Source organism: Anomaloglossus baeobatrachus, chromosome 5 (genome assembly GCF_048569485.1).
Source record: "Anomaloglossus baeobatrachus isolate aAnoBae1 chromosome 5, aAnoBae1.hap1, whole genome shotgun sequence".
Lineage (NCBI taxonomy): Eukaryota > Metazoa > Chordata > Amphibia > Anura > Aromobatidae > Anomaloglossus > Anomaloglossus baeobatrachus.
This window is the reverse complement of record NC_134357.1, coordinates 567,568,524-567,589,121: the sequence shown is the minus strand read 5'-3', so window position 1 is coordinate 567,589,121 and position 20,598 is coordinate 567,568,524. Positions and strand designations below refer to the sequence as shown.

Below are 20,598 nucleotides of genomic sequence, written 5' to 3'. Positions count from 1 at the left end.
TTCCAGTGACCAGTATGAGACAGTGTGTGAGCAATAACACCAGATGTAACACACCTGCCCCCATTCACACCTAAGATCTTGTAACACTAATGAGTCACATGACACTGTGAAGGGAAAATGGCTAATTGGGCACAATTTGTCAATTTTGACTTAGGAGTGTACTCACTTTTTTCGGTTTCGACATTAATCGCCGTGTGTTATTTAGAGGGCTCCTAATTTACAGTCTATATACAGTGTAGTGTCCTGTATGTATATATTCTACATTCTATATATACTAAATGTATACATTTATAAAGATAAGTGATAAAGCTAAACACGAATCCTTTCCGTACACGTCACACACAATTGATCATGTGATCCCTGACTCCGCCCCTCCATGTGACATCATCACAGGTCCTGTAAGCACAGAGCAGCCATATATCTGGTGTGCGGCTCTGCAGGTGGAGGTAGGTGTGGACCTTTCTTATTACCATCTCCAGATTAGACGTGATTGACATCCATTTTGATTTTATACAGAAATAGCTTTTTTATCTTTCTAGATGTATAAGGGTTGTCGGACGTTTCTCTTTGTGACCGATGTTCCGTGCACACATGTCATCTAATTAATCCCAATCATCTTTTTATGAATCTATTCTCTCAAATGGTCCAGAAATCGGCCCAGACTTAGAGATTTGTGGTTTAATCTCATAACCCTTCAGCCTCAGAAAAAGAAAGGCGTAAACAGCCCCATAGTGTAAACTGTGTCTCCACCATCTGTATTGTAGCTAGGAATCGTCACTCTGTACATGGATATGTTGCCTGGATAGGATACCACTCCATATAGAGATAAAGAAATCCGACACTTGTAAATATACAAGAGATCTGGGGTTGAATGCAAATTGTGATCTTGAAATATGTAACGTTTCGGTCAGTAAGACCTTCTTCAGAGGTATTGCAGACAGGAAACTCTATAGAATTGGGGTAGATGCACAGGTGCGTGGTGTTTATCATCAGCCTGGTGTAAAATCCTTTTCATCATGTGTTATACACTTCCTTCATAATTATAAGCCACAGTCCATCCCCCTATAATCAACCAGTCGAAAGCCCCATAATTGACACAAGTAACACTTTTCTCTTGTATGAGCCATAGCTCTCCAGTAATTGCCAGCCACAGTCATCTTTCTAATTGTCAGCCATTATTCCTAGCTACTGCCCTCTATAATTGCCAGCCCAAGTTTCTCTCATAACGGTAATGTCATCTGGGGGCATCTCTGGCGAGTCTAGAGCCAGAAAGTCACAACGCCTTATTATGCGCAGGTCTGCAGCTTGTGTTTGAGTGACTATTTTCTTTTAATGCTGTAGGGGTTAAGGACTCTTTCTTATCTGGTTGTCCATTGTAGCCTCAAGGTACCGTCACACTAAGCAACATCGCTAACAACATCGCTGCTGAGGCAAGACTTTTGTGACGTAACAGCGATGTTGCTAGCGATGTTGTGTGTGACATCCAGCAACAACCTGGCCCCTGCTGTGAGGTCGCTGGTTGTTGCTGAATGTCCTGGACCATTTTTTAGTTGTTGCTCTCCCGCTGTGAAGCACACATCGCTGTGTGTGACAGCGAGAGAGCAACACCTGAATGTGCAGTGAGCAGGGAGCAGGCTTCTGCGGACGCTGGTAACCAATGTAAATATCGGGTAAGCAAGGAGCGGTGTGCGCTGGTAACCAAGGTAAATATCGGGTTGGTTACCCGATATTTACCTTAGTTACCAAGCGCAGCATCGCTTCCACGCGTCGCTGCTGGCTGGGGGCTGGTCACTGGTTGCTGGTGAGATCTGCCTGTGTGACAGCTCACCAGCAACCCGTGTAGCGACGCTCCAGCGATCCCTGCCAGGTCAGGTTGCTGGTGGGATCGCTGGAGCGTCGCTTAGTGTGACGGTACCTTTAATGTCAGGTGCAGCTCTATGTGACCACTTCCCCTTATCTATAAAAGGTCACATGTCTTACCATCTGATGCTGTTTACAGAATCTTCATTCTTATGCTGACCACTTTAGAAGGATCTAGTCTTTGGAATATGCTGGAGAATTGTAACAGTTGCAGCTGTCGTGTTTAGCTGCATCGGATGAACTTTTTAGTGTTTTCCTTTTGTCTCAATTTTCTGGCTGGCCCTCTCACTAGCCATTGTGAGTTCAGGACAAGTGAGGGTTAGGCGCGTGATCGGCGACGGGGGCGAAAGGACCTATATAGGGACATTAAGAAGTGGAGGGATCAGCCTCGGGTGAGTGGCAGCAGGTGACCCTTCTACCTAGCGCCAGGGCCCACCGTTGTATCATGTTCCCGATGTACCCTATATTGATGCACTTTGCAGAAACAGCAGTAAAGCCTCATTCAGATGTTTCTGCATCCCAGACATGTGAATGAAGCTTTGCATTGAGACAGCAGAGCTCAGGAAGAATTCAGAGCACAACAGCATTGTGCTGATTACACATCCGTTTCTGAACAATGCGGTGACAGTGTCGTTAAGCACAGGTCAGGCAGCATGATATTTTTCTACTAATACTTGGCTACTAAGATGTTTTCACTGCTCTAAGATGTCACAGTCATGTTCTCACTGCTCAGAGCAGGGCTGTGGTGGTGAGCATAGCTTTGTAGCCTGGTATTAGTAGTAAAATGTCAGACTGCCTGACCTTTGCCCAACGCCACCACCGTGGTATTCCCGACCTTTTCCCAACGCCGCTGCCTTGGTGCTCCTACACTGCACGCTGGTCAGATTTCTTGTCACCATCGTTGCCTTGTTGCTCCTGTCACTGCTCATTGCTGAACAATGTATAAGTGGTAACAAGGGGAAATTGTAACTTCTAGCACAGCTCTGCTACAATAAAATGGTATATTATCAAAAAGACTCCTGTGGTATGGTGGAAGGCAAATCCCCATTCCCAAGAGTCAATGGTGACACACAAAAAAACAATGATGTATAAAAATGTATGTATTTTATTGCAGAAAAATTAAAAACTAATTTTGAATAACCTGGATATATGACAAATATTTTAAACAGAGGCTATACAGAAACTGATCAAACATATGGGGCTAAGCAGGATATTTGGTAAAAAATAATCAGTTACAAAAATATGGATTACAGTGCAGATTTTGAATTATGACATTATAAAAAATGTTTTACTCATACCAATTTTGGGTAGATACAATTGTTGAGGAGAGCCATAAGATGAAATACTTAATTAACCTTTTGACAAGGGATTGTGGAAAATATATCGATTTGCCTTACATAATTCAGGGTTCAGATCATACACATGACACAGATATAAAGATGGCCACCATTTCCTGTTATCCACACCTTGCTTGGAATGCAAGGAATGTCCAGATGAAAGAAGACCACCATATAAGGGAAGATCCCTGGTCAAGATAGAAGACATCCCAGACCAAACCATCAGCATGGATGCACCAGATGACGTCCCTCCCATCGTCATGGTTTCATCCACTGGAGTCAGACCCGCCCATCAACAGCAACACGGATCTCCCCATTCGCTAGCCCATGAACTGTCCCACTAAATGGGCATATCTGAACTTGTGTACGCCCCTAGCCTATATCAAGAGGATGCACGAGTCTCCTCAGTCTGTTTTGGTGCCATTTTCTACTGTGACCAAGAAGAGATTACACATCCGACTGTGTCTGGTGTGGATTCTTTTATGCATGCACTTGGCCCATATCAATTCGGCCAGGCAGTAGGCAACTAGTGATCTCTGGTTATGAGTTCACCTTAACATTATTGGTGCCCAACGTGGAGCCAATAGACGGAGACACCTGAAATCCTGATGAACCGGCAACTGGAATGGCATGACGTGCTGGACACCCCAGGAAACTGATCACTTCCTAACGAGAGTATGGTAAGTCTGCTGATTTTTCATAATCTGTAGTCTTCCCGTGGTCTCGGTGGGGTGTGTGGCACTGATTGCCTGACTGTGTCGGGTTTGTTGGGGTATCTGTTGACGGGCAGACGGGTCTCACGGCTATTGGCCATATTAATCTCGGAAGAACCGTCACATATTCAGTTGCCTGCTGCCTGTTGTGTATTTGTGAAGAGAGCATGTGGGTTTATGAGTTCTGTTAGTTGTCGCCTGTAATATGGTTTGTGGTTCTAGTGGAAACTTAAGTAGTTAATACGGTTTGGTACAAGACCTAGAGATATAGGGCAGGTTTTAATTGGTCAGGTTAGGCACGTGTTTTTCACGGGCTCTCAAATTTGTTGATATGGTAAAGGATATTGTCTGTGGTATAGTATACGGTTGTCGCCTGTGGTACAGTTTATGGCTCTGTGAGGAAATACGTGGGACTGCATGTACGTGGTAATCTTGGGGCCTAGCGCAGTGTAGCGTGGAATGGCTGGTACGGATACCATTGGGGCATAGCGTTTAAGTTGTGCATTGTGGCTGGTACGTGGTAGTCTTGGGGCCTAACGCTGGACGTGAAATGGCTGGTACGGATACCATTGGGGCTTAGCGCAAGCTTGGGTGATACTAGGTGGTTTTTTATTAGGCTAGTTGTAAGTCCTCCAAGAGAGGCGAATCGGCCGGTATAGACACCTTGTAGTCAGGGGTGATACTAGGTGGTTTTTTATTAGGCTAGTTGTAAGTCCTCCAAGAGAGGCGAATCGGCCGGTATAGACACCTTGTAGTCAGGGGTGATACTAGGTGGTTTTTTTATTAGGCTAGTTGTAAGTCCTCCAAGAGAGGCGAATCGGCCGGTATAGACACCTTGTAGTCAGGGGTGATACTAGGTGGTTTTTTGTATATTACGGAACGCAGAAATCAGACAGGGACCACGTGGCAGTATAAGGAAGTATTTGGAAGTGTGTGCTGCAAACTGGAGGTTTTCTTTAGTGTTTCAGTTATTTGTCATCTCCCCCGTCTTTTTGTTTGTCTGTTTTTATCTGGTATGCATAGAGAAAGATTGCTTGTTTGGTGTTGTTTATCTTGAGAGAAAGATGGAAAAATTGATGAAGCGGTGTCTAGTTGTGCCGGAAAGATCCGGATGAGTGGACTGTGTTGGGATGTGGGGACTCTAGGCTGCAATCCTGTGATAAACCATGTGCTAGTCATGGAGGCAGACATTTTAGGTAAGATTTTAAAATGGTGGACGAAGCACATGGCTACAGCATGATTGAGACAAAGAAAACAAAGTGAGTCAGGGGTTTGTGTGAAGAAGACCATGTGCTCTGTAAATGTTTGAGCAATGGATTGGATGGAGTACTATATACTTAGACCAAAAAATAAGTGTTTTTATCTATAATTAGACTTAGATCTAGGACATATGTGTGTGTGTATAAATATATATATGTATAAGTACAGACTATAGAAAATGGGGAGACAGAGTTTGAGCAGCTGTGAGGTCAGTTTTCCCTTTTCTCTGCCACATGTTCCTACAGATTTTAAAATGGTGGATGAAGCACATGGCTGAGGCACGATTGAGACAAAGACAGAGAGTGAGTGGGGGATGTGCAATGGTGTGTATGTATAAAATCCAGACTATGGAATATTGGGGGAAATAGTTGAGAAAAAAAAAAAAGTTTACCTTCCCCTCCCCCCAGATAGTAAATGTTTATAGCACTAAAAGATGGAATATTGAATGATTGGGTGGTTGTGGAAAACACTTAATATAGATCCAGTGTGCAGGTTGGATTGAGTCAGGACAGTCACAAGGAGAAATATCTTATTAATTAATAAGCAATAAAAGAATAAGAGAAAAACCTTAAAATAAACGTACCTTAAAACACATCTGATGAAAATAAATAAATATTCCAGTTATGGATCTGATAGATTGATCCTGAGAGTTGTATGTTTTAAAAATAAATAAATAAATATATAAAAAAGATTAAATATATCCATGCGAAGAGAGGTCGCAATGTTGACTTGTCTTGTTGAAGGAAAAAAAAAAAAAAAAAAGAAACCCTGTTTTTGGCTACAGGGGGAGGAGGAAAAATACAGGCTTTTCCACTAGAGTATCAGGTTACAGGGGGGGGGGTAGTTCTATCTATTTAAGTTTACACCTTAAAGAGGTAAAAAGGAAATAAATAAATAAAAAAAAGAGCTTTCTGCATTTAATTCATTGCAAATTATACTGGAAAAGGGTATAATTTATTTTACTAATTTTATCCTAAAGGAATAAAACTTAATTGTGTAAATATTTAGATTTATTGGTAGATACAAGAGCATGGGAAGCTGTTTAATCAGATGGATTTCTATGGTAAATCAGCATTTTATAAAAAAAAAAGTAATAGTATTTATGGACAGAATTATCACAGAGATGCTGAAAATTTTCTGATAATTTCCTCAATTTTGCAAATATGAACGCCTCTATAGCCAGAGGTTGTGTTACGTTATTAATATTATTGTTGTTAATAATAATGATAAAAATAATAATTATTAATAATTTATTCATAATTACAATTTGGTTTAAAAGTATGTGGATGATTTATGGCATTTTGTGTTTTATATATAATGTATTGAATCATCTGTTTCCTTTTTATAGAAAGAAAGATTGTAATGCAGATTTCTGTGGTTCAAGCGAAGGTTGAAAAGCCATTGAAATAGTTTTCTATTATAAGGTTATACATAACATAATATTTATTTTGTTCCCGATTAGGTACAATCTACACAATGTGACTTTTATGCCTAAATGTAGAGCTCCGGGGCCACACATTTTTTGAATCTAATTATGTTTTGGATAATAGATTCAAAAAGGGGGGAAAGATGATGTGGAAAGTCACACATTATTTAAGGTTTTAATTTGTTCATCGATTGGGTTTTTCTATTAAGTTGTCTTTATATTTTTATCTGTAAGGAGGATACAGCAGACATACACATATCTCATGATTGCTCTGATGTAACAAGAATTGTCAGGTTTTGAACATGTCTCAGATGAGCCCATTGCTAATGCAGATTTTGAGTTTTTCCGTAGATGGATCCAGATACCAAGATGCTGGTTGATTCTGCACTAGATATGCTGAGGTTACGCAACATGAGGTATTAAAAATCAAACCACTCCTCTCCCATCGGAATAGGAGAACGAGATGAAGATTTGCGATCACTGTGGTTTGTAGAGCGGAGGGGGGTAAGATAGTCGAAATGTGGATATAGGCAGCAGCCGGAGGAGATGCTCGCACAGGTGCACAACAAAGAAGCAGTGAATGGGCCTAGAGTTTAGAGTCCTTATACAAAGCAGACCAGTACCCCGGTGGCTCCTGTCACGTTGTCCGTGACATTGGTCACTCCTTGTGTTCTTAAATCCTTACAGGAACAAGCGATTCAGCAAGGAACGGAGTGTGAGACGCAGGGAGCCAGTGACTGAGGAAGGTCTGTGGATAAAGGGCGGTAAGCTTTCTCTGCCATGAGCGCTCTACTCAATAATGGCCCAGGTAACCCATGTGACAAATGTGTTGGGATGGACAAGATATGGGCGGCACCACTGCTCAGTACCCAGGTGGTCAGACACCTCCAGTCTTGTAAGACGTGTGCCTATTAAGGTAGAAAAAAACTGTAAAGACCTCGTAGAAACACCCCCCTCATCCGCTCTACTGCTCCGGTGATTGCAGATTAGTCATATACATCTACCATGAGTAGGTTTATATGAGTTTTGTGCGTGTTGTGTGAATTTCTTTTCAGGCCTGCTCTGAAACATATCCAGTGTGGAAACCGTTACTGCTGAAAAACTCATGATGCTGGTGGTATGTAAAGATGGAGTTCCTAAAAAGTGGTAAAAAGTACATATTCTATAGCACAGGTCATTATAAAGATCTTACAGTACCTGGGGATGCCCCTGATGAACCTATCTGCCATTGTGAAAAGGGGAGAAATGCGTTGCGCTTCTTTCAAGCTAAATGTCTGACAAATATGCGTTTATTTTATTAGCCTGAGTGTGAATTGGACAGTGGAGGGTCTGTGATTGGACGAGATCTCCTCATGACTTTACCTGGCCTTATTATTATTATATTGATACAGTGGGTACATGTTATACATGTGAGATATTTAATTTCTTTTAGGGTTTGGTCCTTCAATTTTGCTGTATCATATTGATTTAAGCTACCAAACAGCTATGTAAATACAGAGTGTGAATATTTAATCTTTTGAAAGGAATTGGATATATATAATTGCATATTGACGCCTCTTTATCCCGGTATCTTATGGTTTCTATATTTCCTCACTGACATTAGCAGCACGTATTAGCTTAGCAGTGTAGGGATAGAGAGGGTGAGCCGTCGGTGAGCGGGGGCGCCAATTCGCCTTATAGGTTGCCGACCTCCGCTGCGAGGTAGGGAGAGTTTAGGGCTATTGCCCCAATCCCTGCCCCCTCCTTTATTGGAATATCTTATTGTGTCTATAGTCAAATGGGTGTATGTTGTTTGGAATTTTAATGATTATAACATAAACATGTAACGATCCACAAGATAATGGTGGATGCTGGCAAATCATGTAACAAATTTTCCTTTTTCTTAATAATTAGATCTTTATATAAGATATTTTTGGTTTAGCACCTACAATGTGATTATATTTCTTAGATACTTTAGATACAGTGTGATATCCTGACCAGTGATGTACGAGCCGTATACAACTGCCTATATAGTGTGTTATATATGTGTATCCTCCAATTCCAGATCCTAAATCAGTGTCAGGAGCACGTGGTCTCCAGCCAGGAGACTGGGTGATCCTAAAAAGACAAGTCAGAATGATCCCTGAGTCAGAATCAGGTGGACCGATCCAGCTTATCCCAACCACAGCAACTTCCATGAAGCTTGAGGGAAAACCCATCTGGAGACAACAACCACTGTAAAGATTCCATTGTACCAGCAGAATGAGGGTCACAACACGCATAGTGCTGGATTATCTCACATAGAACCTTATGGAGAATTTCTAGATTGGGGATGATACATGGGAAATAACCATAAGGGAACAATGGGTACAGGAACATTACGCAAATAAGGGCTCATGTGGGAAAAACATTATCTGACCTGAACCAATCAATTATTTTAAGGGTTTAAGTAACTTAAGGATAACATACACTTATAGGTAACTGGTATTGTTTTATTTGTTGGTATTTGAAGCCGTAAAAGTTCTACTCTGTGTTACTGAAGGTAATCGGATCCATGTGTAAGGGAAATCTTGTTAAAGGCCTCCTGGTGGTAGATTATAGACCCAAGACAAGAAGAGATCCATTAGAGTTGTGATACAATCAGGTGTATTCGGGTAGAAAAGTCTCGAACACGCGGACAGCACTCGGATATTGACTGAGAATCAGCCTTTCAGAAACAGTAATGCTAAAAGCTGCAGCATAACAGTAAGAAGCTTATTCTTACAATTGCCTTACTCTTTCTAATCGATTAATCTCAAATTCTGAGTAAGCTCTTCAGCATTAAATAAATCTGTTCTAGTTACCTGTGCCTCTGTGAACTGTGTGTGCGGGATGTGATCAACTCTCTGATCAGCAGTCTGTACCAGCGGGGGGCAAAGGCTTAGCATTGCTTGTATAGCAGATAGAAAAATGAAAAAAGGTTGCAGTTAAAGCATTAGAGCTGATGTGTTAGAGGACCATGGTAGGGTCAGAAGGTTAATAAAGTATTTAGGGGGGACTGTTGAGGAGAGCCATAAGATGAAATACTTAATTAACCTTTTGACAAGGGATTGTGGGAAATATATCGATTTGCCTTACATAATTCAGGGTTCAGATCATACACATGACACAGATATAAAGATGGCCACCATTTCCTGTTATCCACACCTTACTTGGAATGCAAGGAATGTCCAGATGAAAGAAGACCACCATATAAGGGAAGATCCCTGGTCAAGATAGAAGACATCCCAGACCAAACCATCAGCATGGATGCACCAGATGACGTCCCTCCCATCGTCATGGTTTCATCCACTGGAGTCAGACCCGCCCATCAACAGCAACACGGATCTCCCCATTCGCTAGCCCATGAACTGTCCCACTAAATGGGCATATCTGAACTTGTGTACGCCCCTAGCCTATATCAAGAGGATGCATGAGTCTCCTCAGTCTGTTTTGGTGCCATTTTCTACTGTGACCAAGAAGAGATTACACATCCGACTGTGTCTGGTGTGGATTCTTTTATGCATGCACTTGGCCCATATCAATTCGGCCAGGCAGTAGGCAACTAGTGATCTCTGGTTATGAGTTCACCTTAACACAATGTTTTGATAACCTTTTATTGCGACTAAATAACATAATTCTGGAGGTTTGATTTTTTTTTTTTCTCGTTATGCCGTTTACCGATTAGATTAATTTATTGTATATGTTAATGGAACAGACATTTCTGAACTCGGCAATATTATTATTATGTATTATTATAGTGCCATTTGTTCAATGGCGCTTTACAAGTGAAAAGGGTATACATAAAAACAAGTATAATAATCATGAACAATACAAGGCACAGACTGGTACAGGAGGAGAGAGGACCCTGCCCCTGAGGACTCACAGTCTACGGGAATGGGTGAGGATACAGTAGGTAGGGGCAGAACTCGTCACACAGTGGTATAGTGGAGTGAGGGTTATTGAAGGTTGCATGCTTGTCGGAATAGGTGGGTCCTCAGGTTTCTTTTGAAGGTCCTATAGAATGCAAGCCCGCAAGGGCAGGGTCCTCTTCCCTCTGTACCAGTCTGTCTATTGTAATTTGTATATGTATTCTGTAAGTAACCCTTTCTCATGTACAGCACCATGGAATCAATGGTGCTCTATAAATAAATATTATTAATAATAATAATAATAATTAATAATAAAAAAAGGTTTCCACGGTAGATGAGAATCTGCTTTGTCATGGTAGAGAGTTCCAGAATATGGGGGAGGTGCGGGAGAAATCTTGTATGCAGTTAGAGGGGATTAGAGAAGGAAATCTTGTGAGGATCAGAGGTTGCATTCAGGTAGGTACGTGGAGACTAGGTTTTTTTAAGTATTTGGCCAATGGTAAGTCAGTGAAGGGATTGGCAAAGTGTTGAGGCCAGGGAATAGCAAGGGGAGAGGTAGATTAATCGGGTGGCAGAGTTTAGAATAGATTGGAGGGCTGCAAGAGTGTTAGAAGAGAGGCCACAGAGTGGGAGGTTGCAGTAGTCAAGGTGGGAGATGATGAGGGCATGCACTAGTGGTTTTGCTGATTTTTGGTTAAGGAATGCACAAATGCAGGAGATATTGAGTTGTAGTCGGCAGGAGGTGAAGAGGGTTTGGATGTGTGGCTTGAAGAATAGGATAGAGCAGAGTCGAGGGTTACCCCGAGGCAACGAGCTTGAGAGACTGGGGAGAATGAGCAGCTGTTGACTTTGATGGATAGGCTTGTTGGCGGGCTTGAGAGAGGAGGATGAAAGATATTCAATTCGGTTTTGTCCATGTTAAGTTTTAGATATCGAGCAGAGAAAAGGATGTAATAGCAGACAGGCATTGTGGGATTCTGGTTAGTAAGGAGGTGATATCAGGTCCAAAGAAATCTGCATATCATCAGGGTAGAGGTGATACTGAAAGCTGTGAGACTCTACGAACTGACCCAGACCGAAGGTGTAGATGAAAAAGTGGAGGGGTCCAAGAGCGGAACCTTAGGGGACACAGAAAGATAGGGGGTGAGATGAGCAAGTGGTGTGAGAGTGGGAGATACTGAATTGCCTGTCTGTAAGGTATGAAAAGATCCAAGACAGGGCCAAGTCTGTTATGCCCAGAGATGAGAGAATGGGGGGAATGGTCCACTGTGTCGAAGGCAGAGGATAGGTCCAGAAGGCAGAGGACAGGTTCAAGAGGAGGAGGACAGAGTAGGTTCGCTTGGCTTTGGCGGTTAGTAGGTCATTGGTGACTTTTGTTAGGGCAGTTTCAGTGGAGTGATACGCTCAGAAGCCAGATTGTAACCGGTCAAAGAGGAAGCAGGAGGAGAGGTGGGAGGACAGTTCAAGATGGACATGCTGTTCCAGTAGTTTTGAGGCATAGGGGAGAAGTGATATGGGTAATAGCTAGCCACAGAGGATGGGTCAAGGGAGGGCTTTTTGAGGATGCGTGTGATGGAGGCATGTTTAAAGCATGAAGGGAATACACCAGTTGTAAGTGATAGGTTGAAGAGATGAGTTGGGGCCGGGATGAACACTGCGGTGAGGTTGGGGATGAGGTGGGACGGGAGTGGGTCAAGTGCACTGGTGGTGATATGTGACCTTGAGAGTAGAGTGGAAAGATTATCTTCTGTCATGGTGGAAAGGCTGGATTTCAAGGAAGAGGGCTGAGTATTTATGATGAGGGGCTGTGGGGATTGTGGGCCAAAGCTTGCTCTGATGTTGTCAATCTTCTCCTTGAAGAAAGAGGCAAAGTCTTCAGCTGAGACGAGTGGCAGGATACCAAATTTGTGAATTCTTTTAATTGTTTTATTTTAATGGACAATGTGGGTTTTTTATATATATATATATATATATATATATATATATATATATATATATATATATAAATTTACTTTTTACAGTATTTAATAGTTATATTAGGGGACTTAAAGCTGCGATCATCTGTGCTATACAGAACATCAGCACTGCCATGTATAGCAAAATTAAACTCTCCTATGAATGCCAGTTCACAGCCATTATTCACAGGAGTATGGTAATGACTGGGACAGAGGACATCAGCTGACCCCCGGCCGTAATGAAAACCAATCGGTGCCCCACGATCACATGATGGGGCGCCAATGTTTTTCTTAAACACTTTCTCCAGCTGCTTCTCTATGTTTTCATAAGACACCTCGTCATTCTAGAATTAATCGTGGAGTGACGAGATGTATACAAACGGTTACTATATTTTATTTGCTGTGTAAAGACTGTTGTGTGGAATGTTTGAATTCTTTATATTGTTAAATATCATAAAAATGTATAATCTTTCCCCCATCTCACTCAACCCCCCCCCCCACAGACCTATCCATCATCATGGTCAATAGCTGCTTACTCTCCCCAGTCCTACGTGCTTCCTGCCTCATGGTAACCCTTGACTCTGCTCTCTTCTTCAAGTCACATATCCAAGCCTTTTTCACCTCCAACACTAGTGCATGCCCTCATCATTTCCTGCCTTTACTACTGCAACTTCCTACTCTTTGGCCTACCCTCTAACACTCTTGCACTCCTCCAATCTATCCTAAACTATGCTGCCCCCAACTTATCCACCAGTCCCCTCGCTATTTTCTGGCCTCTTTTCTCTGCCAGTCTCTTTACTGGCTTCCCATTGCCCAAAGAATCCAGTTCAAAACCCTAATCATGACATACAAAGCCATCTTCAACCTGTCTCCTCCATACATCTGTTACCTAGTCTCCCGGTACCTACCTGCACGCAACCTTCAATCCTCAGAAGATCTTCTCACCTCCCATCAGACCTCCTTTTACCACAATCGCATACAAGATTTCTTCCGTGCATCCCCCATACTCTGGAACTCTTTACCCCAACATATCAGACACTCACCTTCTGTGGAAACTTTCAAAGGGAACCTAAAGACCCACCTCTTCAGACAAGCCTACAACCTGCAGTAATCCTCACGACCAGCTCTACCCTCACCTACTGTATCCTCACTCCTGCCCTGTGGACTGTGAGCCCTTGTGGGCAGGGTCATCTCTCCTCCCGTACCAGTCTGTGCCTTGTATTGTTCATGATTATTGTACTTGTTTTCATTATGTATACCCTTTTGACGTTGTGCAGCATGGAATAAATGGGGCTAGAATTATAATAAATCATATTATCTGAAATTAATTATAACTTGTGTTCCCAACTGAGAGGAAATAGTTATTGTTTGTCTGACCTCTAGATGTCTGAAGTCCTCTGCCACATTGTTTTATACCGGCATCATAACTCTAGTAATTATATATTTACATAGTATTTTGTATGTATTGGCTCATCTTCTCCCCATTCAGGTCCCTACAATATCTGATCCTTTCAGTGGAGATCTTCTATATAAGAGTGTTCCTGATTGACCCATGAAGGATGGATAGAGACAGGGAGAAGATGGTGGAGAGGATATTACACCTCACCCTAGAGATCCTCTTCCGGCTTACTGGGGAGGTGAGAGATTTTGATGACGTCACATTACATCATTCTTATCTATGGGAATAACAGATGGACAGAACTGGAGAGGTGAGGACTCTGGAAATGTCTGGAGTGAGATTTCTTACTGTGTCTCTCCATAACCAGGATTACACAGTAGTGAAGACCTCTAGTGAGCGCTGTCAGGCCCCTGTGTCTGAGGGATGGGGAAGACCCCTGAGCCCAATCATGGGGCCTCCACCTCACCCCCCGATACATGAGGACATCAATGACCAGAAGATCCTAGAACTCACCTACAAGATGATTGAGCTGCTGACTGGAGAGGTGACACTGCTGGGAATGCTGGGACATTATACAGTAACGCTATGAAGGGATCGGGGGTGACGGTATCATTGTATGTGTCAGGTTCCTATAAGGTGTCAGGACGTCACCGTATATTTCTCCATGGAGGAGTGGGAGTATTTAGAAGGACACAAAGATCTGTACAAGGACGTCATGATGGAGGTTCCCCGGCCCCTCACATCACCAGGTAATAGGACTAAATACACACGGCCTATAATTATCTGTATGTAAAGAATGAATTCAGTCCCTGTATGTGTCTCCTCCAGGTCTATCCAGTAAGAGGACAACACCAGGGAGATGTCCCCGTCCTCTTCTCCCACAGGACTGTAAACAAGAAGATCCCGATGTTCCTCAGGATCATCAGGTAGATGGAGAGAAGGTGCCATGAAATCTCCCTATGATGTGTAGACGGCTGTGAAGGTCTTGTGCTCAGTCTTGTTTTATCTACCAGTATTATATGTTTTATATTTGTGTAATGAGAGCGGTGGAGATGGCAGGATTAGAGCTGATTATAGATGTAACTTCTCCATCTGTCTGTGACTTTTACAATATTTGTTTCAGGGTGAAGATCTAACCCATATTAATACTACAGAGACATATGAGTGGGATGATGAGCATTGTAAAGTGGAGATTACTATAGATGACCTTTCAGGTTAGTAGTACCACTTAATGGATGGTCACAGATATAATAGTATATACTGTAGGAGTGAAGCTTAATATGCAAAATAAATAATGTATGCATCCAAAATAGAGATACCAAAATGCCACTAAATATAAAAGTTCCCATATAAATCCGCTTTACAATGAATGTTTTGCACTTGGGCACACACATCAACAAGATCCACTGCTGGTAGCTCCCTTTGCAATTACCAACCAATGACAAGTCTAGAAGTTCCCAAAATTTCCTGCAAATTATCAAGGAAGGAAGAAGCACGCATTGTGCAAAGAGTCCTGGGTCATAACAAGTATGGGCCGTAACTTTCACAATGAGTTCCAACAAGCTCATTTATACAGTATATAGTCCACGTTGGCACAACTCACTATGTTATCTAGCAAACAAATCCAGGACAGGAGTAAGCTATCTGTACACAGGTTGCATCAAGTCACAGCTTATTCAAAAGTTCCATCAGGAAAAAATATCCTCAGCACTCACCAAACGTTGCCAATACATTTATGTTAATCAAAAGCTAGGAGTAGGTTATAAGGGAAGGAAAAGTATAAAAGACTTGTCCTTTGTTGTATCCAGTTCTAGCTTTGTTTACATTCCCTTTTATGATTCACCATTGAGAATTTGTAACATCAAAACCAGTACCTGTCTTCACTATTTTTAGTTTCATTGCAGTAGGGATGAGTGGACCCGTGGAAGCTCAACTTTGTTAGGTTCAGTAGTATGTTTGGGACCCGAACTTGACTGCGAACCCAAAATAACTCAATGGTTACCCCAACTTTTGTTCTGTAAAATGGTTGTAGTAAGGGCTAGGGGGCTACAGAAGGAAGCAAAATGGGGGCTATTTCCCTGCAAACAAATGTGGATAGAGAATAAATAAAAAAATTAAGTGGGGTCCCACCTATTTTTTATAACCAGTGCAGGTAAACCAGAGAACTGCGGATTACAACACTCAGCTGTCTACTTTACCTTGGCTAGTTATCAAAAACATGTGGGATCCCACGTCGTTTTTTTTATAGTATTTAAATAAACAATTTAAAAAAATGGCATGGACTCTGCCCTATTTTTGATAACCAGCCAAGGTAAAGCAGACAGCTGAAGACTGGTATTATCAAGCTGGAAAAAAGGTCCATGGTTATTTGTCCCTTCCCAGCCTAAAAATAGCTGCCCCAGAAGTGATGAATCAATTAAATTAGCCAATTCTGGCGCTTTGCATGGCAGTTCCTGATTGCCCTACCTCTGTTGTTCGAGGTTTCATTTTTCAGCCTACGGCCTCTGTGTTTATTTTGAAAGGACTGATGACTGGCATATTGAAATATGAACCTATGAAAATATTTGTTTTTTAACAAAAATAGAAGCTGCAAGAAAGTAGCTCATGATCTAACATCATCTTCTGTGTCTTATTTCAAGGTCTAGATTGTGATCTGCTTTGCATCCATGTCTTAGTTAAAAATCTAACTTTAGGTTGAAAATATCAGTATAAATCTTAAGTGATATTAAAAATAAAATTTTATTTTATTCTTGACAGATTATTGTACCCAGAGCTCAGAGGGATATTGGATATCTTTAGATGGTAAAGCAGATGATGGTGGGATCACACAAGATCTATACGAAGAGCATGTCATTATTCCAAATTTTGTCCCTCATAGCAAAGATCTATCATCTGACCCTTTTGAACAGGTCTTATCTTCTAATTCATCACCGAATGTTGAGAAAAATAAACTTCCCAAAAAAGGTGTCATAAATCAAAGACATCACACGATGAAGAAGCCATTTTCATGTCTGGAATGTGGAAAATATTTTAGCTGGAACTCTAATCTTATTAAACATAAGAAAATTCATGCAGGGGAGAGGCCATTTTGTTGTGATGAATGTGGGAAATGCTTTAAAGAGAAATCAAATCTTGTTCGACATCAGCGGATTCACACAGGAACAAAGTCGTTTTCATGTTCAGAATGTGGAAAATTGTTTAGAGAGAAATCAGATCTCGTTAGACATTATCGGATTCACACGGGGGAGAAGCCATACTCCTGTTCAGAATGTGGGACACTTTTTACCGATAAATCATCTCTTCTTAAACATCAAAATATTCACACCGGAGTAAAGCCGTATTCCTGTTCAGAATGTGGGAACTGTTTTAACCAGATCTCAAACCTTATTAAGCATAAGAAAAGTCACACGGGGGAGAAGCCATTTTCTTGTGTAGAATGTGGGAAATGTTATACTGCCAAGACAAATCTTATTAAACATCAGAGAAATCATACAGGTGAGAAGCCATATTCATGTTCAGAATGTGGGAAATGTTTTAACCAGAAAACTGTTTTATGTAGACATCAGAGAATTCACAAGCTGTGAAGCCATTTTTATACCCAGAATCTTAAAACTATTTTACCAAGAAATCACCCTAATAAAAATAAAATAATTCACAAATAGCTGAAGCCAGTTTTATGCAAGAGGAACAAATTTTAACCAAAATCCAGCTCTAATTGACCATAAAAAAAAAAAAAAAAACCGTTTTGAAAAGATTTTTGGACCACAATCCAATCTTCTTAAACATTAAGGGATGCACATAGGGAACCTTTTTTTTATATTTTCTTTCTAGAAATAGCACATTGAAGGAGTTATTAAAGGGAACCTGTCAGGTGCAATATTCAGAACCATGAGCAGTTCTGGGTGCATATTGCTAATCCCTGCCTAAAGCGGGCTTTACACGCTGCGATATCGGTCCCGATATCGCCAGCGTGGGTACCCGCCCCCATCTGTTGTGCAACACGGGCAACTCGCTGCCCGTGCCGCACAACATCGCCCAGACCCGTCACACATACTTACCTGCCCGGCGACGTCGCTGTGACCGGCAAACCACCTCCTTTCTAAGGGGGCGGTCCGTGCGGCGTCACTGAGCGGCCGCCCAATAGCAGTGGAGGGGCGGAGCTGAGTGGGACGTAACATCCCGCCCACCTCCTTCCTTCCGCATAGCGGCCAGGAGGCAGGTAAGGAGAGCTTCCTCGTTCCTGCGGCGTCACACGGAGCGATGTGTGCTGCCGCAGGAACGAGGAACAACCTCGTTACTGCTGCAGTAACGATTTTTGAGAATGGACCCCCATGTCACCGATGAGCGATTTTGCACGTTTTTGCAACGGTGCAAAATCGCTCATCGGTGTCACACGCAACGGCATCGCTAATGCGGCCGGATGTGCGTCACCAATTCCGTCACCCCAACGAGTTCGCATTAGCGATGTCGTAGCGTGTAAAGCCCCCTTAACTGTCCCTGTACACACTAACATAGATAAAGCGATCTTTAGAAAAAGTATTTCTAAACATTATTTCTTATATGCTAATGAGACCAGCTACTAGTCGCAAGGGAATTTACTTCCCTTGGCTGGTTAACCCACATAGCATGCTAGCATGTCCCTTTGGGCGTACTAACATGCTAATGAATGCGCAGCGACGCGCACATACCTCACCCTTGATGGCAGCTGGAGCGGATGGATGCGGACTGGGCATAATCCGGAGTCTCCGGGACTTCCGACCATGCGCACTAAACTGATGCCGGGTGTAAGATTCCCAGGTTCAGTGAGGTATAGTGCGCAAGACTGGAAGTGCTGGGGACTCCGGATCATGCCCAGTGCCTCTGACCTCCTGAGCATATAAGAAACGATCTTTACAAATTCTTTTTCTATAGATCTCTTTATCTATGCCAGTGTATACAGGGACGGTTATGCAGAGATTAGCAATATTCACCCAGAACTGCTCGTGGTTCTGGGTGCATATTGCATCTGACAGATTCCCTTTCAAAGCGTTCAATGGCTCCACTTTGGCTTACCGAATAATCACTCATGTAAAAACTTTTAATTCTGACAAGCTTCCACCGTAAAATTAAAAATGTCAACTTTAAGGATTGATAATAAGTTTATAAATTTGGTTGAGAAAAGAGAAAACTCAATGGGTCCTAGCTGGCTATACAGGTGGGTGTGCTTTCCTATGTGTTCACCTTGAGGTTGAAAAGTTAGGCATGTAAATGAAGGATGCTGCAGTTCCATTGCCTCCACAAGCCAGGAGATCGATCCAAAAGGAAAAGGTATGTATTAACCTGCGCTGCCATCAAGATCATCTTTTTGACTGCAACACAGGTCCAATACATGCCTTTTCCTTTCATCTCTATATAAATTTGGTTGCTGATCCAAAGTTTAGATACTCTTCATTACTGTAGAGATGAGCGATTCCATCGAGGTTTGGCAAACGAGCCTAGCTCCACTGGCTCCAGCTTGACCCGAATGCTGGATCAAGTCACTGATTGGCATTTGAGTCTCCGCCCACATACAGTCAGCCATAAGCAGAATACTTCCAGGGGAAGGTGGGTGGGCTTTTTCAAAGTTTTTTTTTGCACACTACATGTGATCATGCTGTTGTTACCACCAGTGTGCGCCATTCAAACACTGCACACGGCTCGCACAGGGCTCACCACCAAGCATAGCTGAGCACAGCATTACTTGCATGAGTTTTGTTCGCACCTACAGCATCCGATCCAGGAAAATTAACCTTGATTTTTAAATTTGGTGTTCGGTTTAAAAACCAAATGTCAGGTTCGTTCATCTCTACTCTTCATATGGTTGGTGCACCATTCCGCAATTTACCATCTTGTGTTATTCCTCCAATCGTTGACAGCACTTGCTTTGGAGCTGTGGCCATTCTTTGTACCTATGCCTCCACATAATGAGACTGGAGGGACCTATAGTAGTGGGGGTGGCGGGGTTTTTCATCACTTTAATGTGTATAGCAACCATTAATTGCACACAGGATCAAGACGTAGCGGGCAGCTGATGCTCACACTGTGCACTTTATCATCAGTCTCCTGTTTGCAGCGACCACTTGCTGCACACAGGATCACACAACAGCGCGCAGACGCTATACACACTAGAGGAGATAAGGGCGCTCGCACACACAGCCATGCACATTTTCATCTCCCTTTCCTGTCAGCACGGACTGACTGTTGATTTCTGATCCTTTGTGCAGTAAGTGGCCGCTATACACAGGAGATGGATGAGAAATTGGCCCCTGACACTATGTGTGCTCTTTAGCCCTACAATGTTGGTATTTCCAGGGCTGGGGTTTTACATCAGGCAGCACACGATACAGGAAAAGGCAGAGGATGGGAATTGTGGGGGTGAAACGACGGTGTACAAAGCCCTTTTATTTAAAAAAAACAAAGCCCTCAATACATTGTGAAATCTTGATTACATTTATTGTTGTTAGCGAAATACTCTTGGTACGTCATCCAATATTCTTGTACGTGAAAGGATTTTTGAACTGATATGGGAATGTTCCTTTGTCATAAAATGTAGTTGCCATGTTACATTCAAATATACATGTCATGTGAATCTATGGTATAGCCTTTGATTTTTGTGTAATATTCCACCTCGTCTGGATATTATCATGGAGGCTTCTCAGTCAGGAAGTAAGCTCCTGATTGATGATTATTAGCGATGAGCGAGCACTACCATGCTCGGTACTCATAACGACTAGTAATGAGCAAGCACTACCATGCTCAGG

General features: G+C 42.3%; 1 protein-coding gene across 1 annotated transcript in view; it reads left to right on the top strand.

Annotated features, from left to right (window-relative positions):
- LOC142313046 (uncharacterized) overlaps window positions 1-20,598 on the top strand; it is a 66,589-nt gene that overhangs the window by 29,083 nt on the left and 16,908 nt on the right. The window contains exons 7-12 of the mRNA XM_075352032.1: window positions 13,979-14,057; window positions 14,187-14,363; window positions 14,445-14,568; window positions 14,648-14,745; window positions 14,943-15,033; window positions 16,577-17,399. Of these exons, the coding sequence (XP_075208147.1) occupies window positions 13,979-14,057; window positions 14,187-14,363; window positions 14,445-14,568; window positions 14,648-14,745; window positions 14,943-15,033; window positions 16,577-17,399 (1,392 nt within the window). The remainder of the gene's footprint in view (window positions 1-13,978; window positions 14,058-14,186; window positions 14,364-14,444; window positions 14,569-14,647; window positions 14,746-14,942; window positions 15,034-16,576; window positions 17,400-20,598) is intronic.